This window comes from Limulus polyphemus, unplaced genomic scaffold, assembly GCF_000517525.1.
Source record: "Limulus polyphemus unplaced genomic scaffold, Limulus_polyphemus-2.1.2 Scaffold12406, whole genome shotgun sequence".
In the NCBI taxonomy this organism is placed as follows: domain Eukaryota; kingdom Metazoa; phylum Arthropoda; class Merostomata; order Xiphosura; family Limulidae; genus Limulus; species Limulus polyphemus.
In genome coordinates, this window is record NW_013678016.1 from 3,186 (window position 1) to 5,902 (window position 2,717).

General features: G+C 34.1%; 1 protein-coding gene across 1 annotated transcript; it reads left to right on the forward strand.

Moving 5' to 3' along the window:
- Positions 1-1,852: 1,852 nt before the first annotated feature.
- Positions 1,853-2,470, forward strand: LOC106476982 (soluble guanylate cyclase 88E-like; the record flags this gene model as incomplete). The annotated part of the gene is made up of 1 exon (XM_013937596.1): positions 1,853-2,470. A coding segment is annotated over one exon (618 nt), but the record flags the coding sequence as incomplete, so codon positions are not given.
- Positions 2,471-2,717: the final 247 nt, after the last annotated feature.

Sequence of the window (2,717 nt, forward strand, 5' to 3'; positions counted from 1 at the left end):
GGTGATATGTATGCGTTTCTTGTCGACAGAGGACAATCTATGTTATAGTGTCAGTTTGATGACACCTAACTATGTATTTCTAGTCGCCAGTGTCTAACCTAGTTAAAGCTAGTCATTTAAAACGTAATATATTTGTCTTTCTAGGCGACAATTGCTACGTTATAGTAGGGTTGGTTGTCTAAATACGTAATATTTATGTATTTCTAGTCGGCAGTTGCTATGCTAGAGTTAGTTTTCTAACTGGTAATGTTTATATATTCCTAGTTGACAGTTTTTAACGTATGTTAGGGTTAGTTGTCTAACACATAATGTTTATATATTCCTAGTTGACAGTTGTTAACGTATGTTAGGGTTAGAAATTTAACACGTAATATTTATATGTTTGTAGTAACAGTTACTAACCCACGTTAGACTTAGGCATCTAACAAGTAATGTTTATATTGTTACGACAGCGGTAGTCACGTGATGTTGGTAACACGTCATGGTTTCTAGAAGGATCATGACTGTTCCTAACAACTCTAATCTTTTCTACGCGTCCTCTATTTTAGTATATAAGCCGGCAAATAAAGTGACGGCATAGACAATTGCAGACAGGCAGAGACAGAGGCGGACAATTGAGTCAAGCGTGGTAGTGACCGTAAGTAAAGTGCGTTAATCGTTGTGAATTATAGCGTGTGTTGAAGTTAAAGTGAGTGTGGAAATTAAGTGTATTGAAAGTTGTATTGAGAAAAAAATAAACTAGTTTTCTTTAAGAAAGGACTTGTATTGCTAAAGTCTCATCCGAAAGAAATTATACGGAAAATTAACAGACGACCAGAGACGTAACAATATATTAATAGTCGACAGTTTCTAACCTATGTTAGAATTAGTTACCTAACATATACATATATATATATATATATTTCTTGGCAAAAGTTCCTATACTTTGTTAGGACTAATAATATCTATATATTTTTAGATGCTATGCTTTGTTAGGGTTAATTTTCTAACAGGTATTATATGTATTGTTGTAACACTGTTCTTTCATTGGTGGGTTCTTTTAAATTATCAGGTGAAAATAATTCAAAATCCAGTTCGCGTAAGTGGTAATAAACTAGTTTCTTTCTTAACCTTTCTATAACATTGAGCACTGTGGAACTTGTACGCCATGTTTACATATGGTGCTAACAGCACTACACTAATGTAAATAATAAACTTACTTGTACAAGGTAACTCACTATGCGTGAAAGCTGACACAGCTTCAAATACTTCATTAAAAACAAAGACAAATTGACTAATCCACTCTATTGGTTAGAAATAACACATTATCTTCTTAACTAACTTTATAACTATCCTTCAACTAAATTCTTGAAACTTTGCTTACCCACGTATTTATAATCTATCCTCGAATGTTCTGAAAAACATGACGTCAAACCTATAGAATTTAAGGCCTAATTTAACGTCTTCATTATGGCTTGCAGCTCTCTCTAGCTAACATCTAAGTTCATTTCAAAAATAAAGCATGTAACAAATATGCATTTGTTTTTCCTCATAAACTACTACATTTTTTATATAAAAGTTAAAAAAGAGAGAAAAAAGTTTAAAATAAAAAAAATTATAACAGTAAACAATATGTATTTTTAGCCTTCACTTGCGAAGCTACTATGTTAGGGTCAGTTTTCTAAAACGTAATATCTATCTATATATTTTAGTCGACAGTTGATATGCTTTGATAGGGTTAGTTTTATAGCAGGTATTATATGTATTGTTGTAGAACTGTTCTGTCATTGGTGGGTTCTTTAAAATTATCAGTTAGGTTACGCTGTGTTTGGGTTATGTTACAAATTGTAGTATGTGTGTATTTCTATTTCAGGTACTGAACATTTCTGAGAAGGAGTTTTTGGAACAAATGGGAAAGTTCTTCGTCTCGTTTCTTGGTCAGTATGGCTACGACCGAGTTCTCTCTGTTCTAGGACGTCACATGCGAGACTTCTTGAATGGTCTAGACAACCTACACGAGTACCTGAAATTCAGTTACTCCCGGCTGAAAGCGCCATCTTTTTTCTGCGAAAATGAATCAGCAACAGGTTTAACCCTACATTACCGTAGCACACGTCGTGGTTTCTTATGGTACACTGTTGGGCAGATAAAGGAAGTTGGAAGTCATTTCTACAAGACTGATGTCGAGATTGAGGTGATAAGGGAAGAGGTTAAGATGAATACTCTTGATGTCACCATGAAGCTGACATTCAACAACTCAGCTTTCCAGTCAGAAGAAAATAATCATATCGCAAAGATTGACAAAGCGATGCTCCCTGTCCAGCCTCATCTCTTTCTTCAAATATTTCCTTTCTGTGTTGTATTCGATGAAAAACTAGCCATTAAAAGCATAGGGGATAGTCTCCAAAATGTGTTTCCAAAATGCATAGGAAAGAAAATATTGGACATCTTTGACGTCAATAGACCTATCATTGACTTCTCCTGGAAATCAGTAAGTGTCTATTGGGAACTTCTTAATGTTTTCATTAGAATTATCAGTTGGAAAATGTTAAATTTGCATTTAGGAAGTACCATTTTTCTGATGATAAACTCAGAGATTGTAACTGCCCTTTTCGAATTGTCAAACGTTCACATAAGAAGTAGAATTACGAACTGCAAAAATAACTATCACACATCTTAAATGAATTTTCAGTACTGCTGTAGCATGTCCTATCGTTGGGCGGGTTCTTTTGAATGAT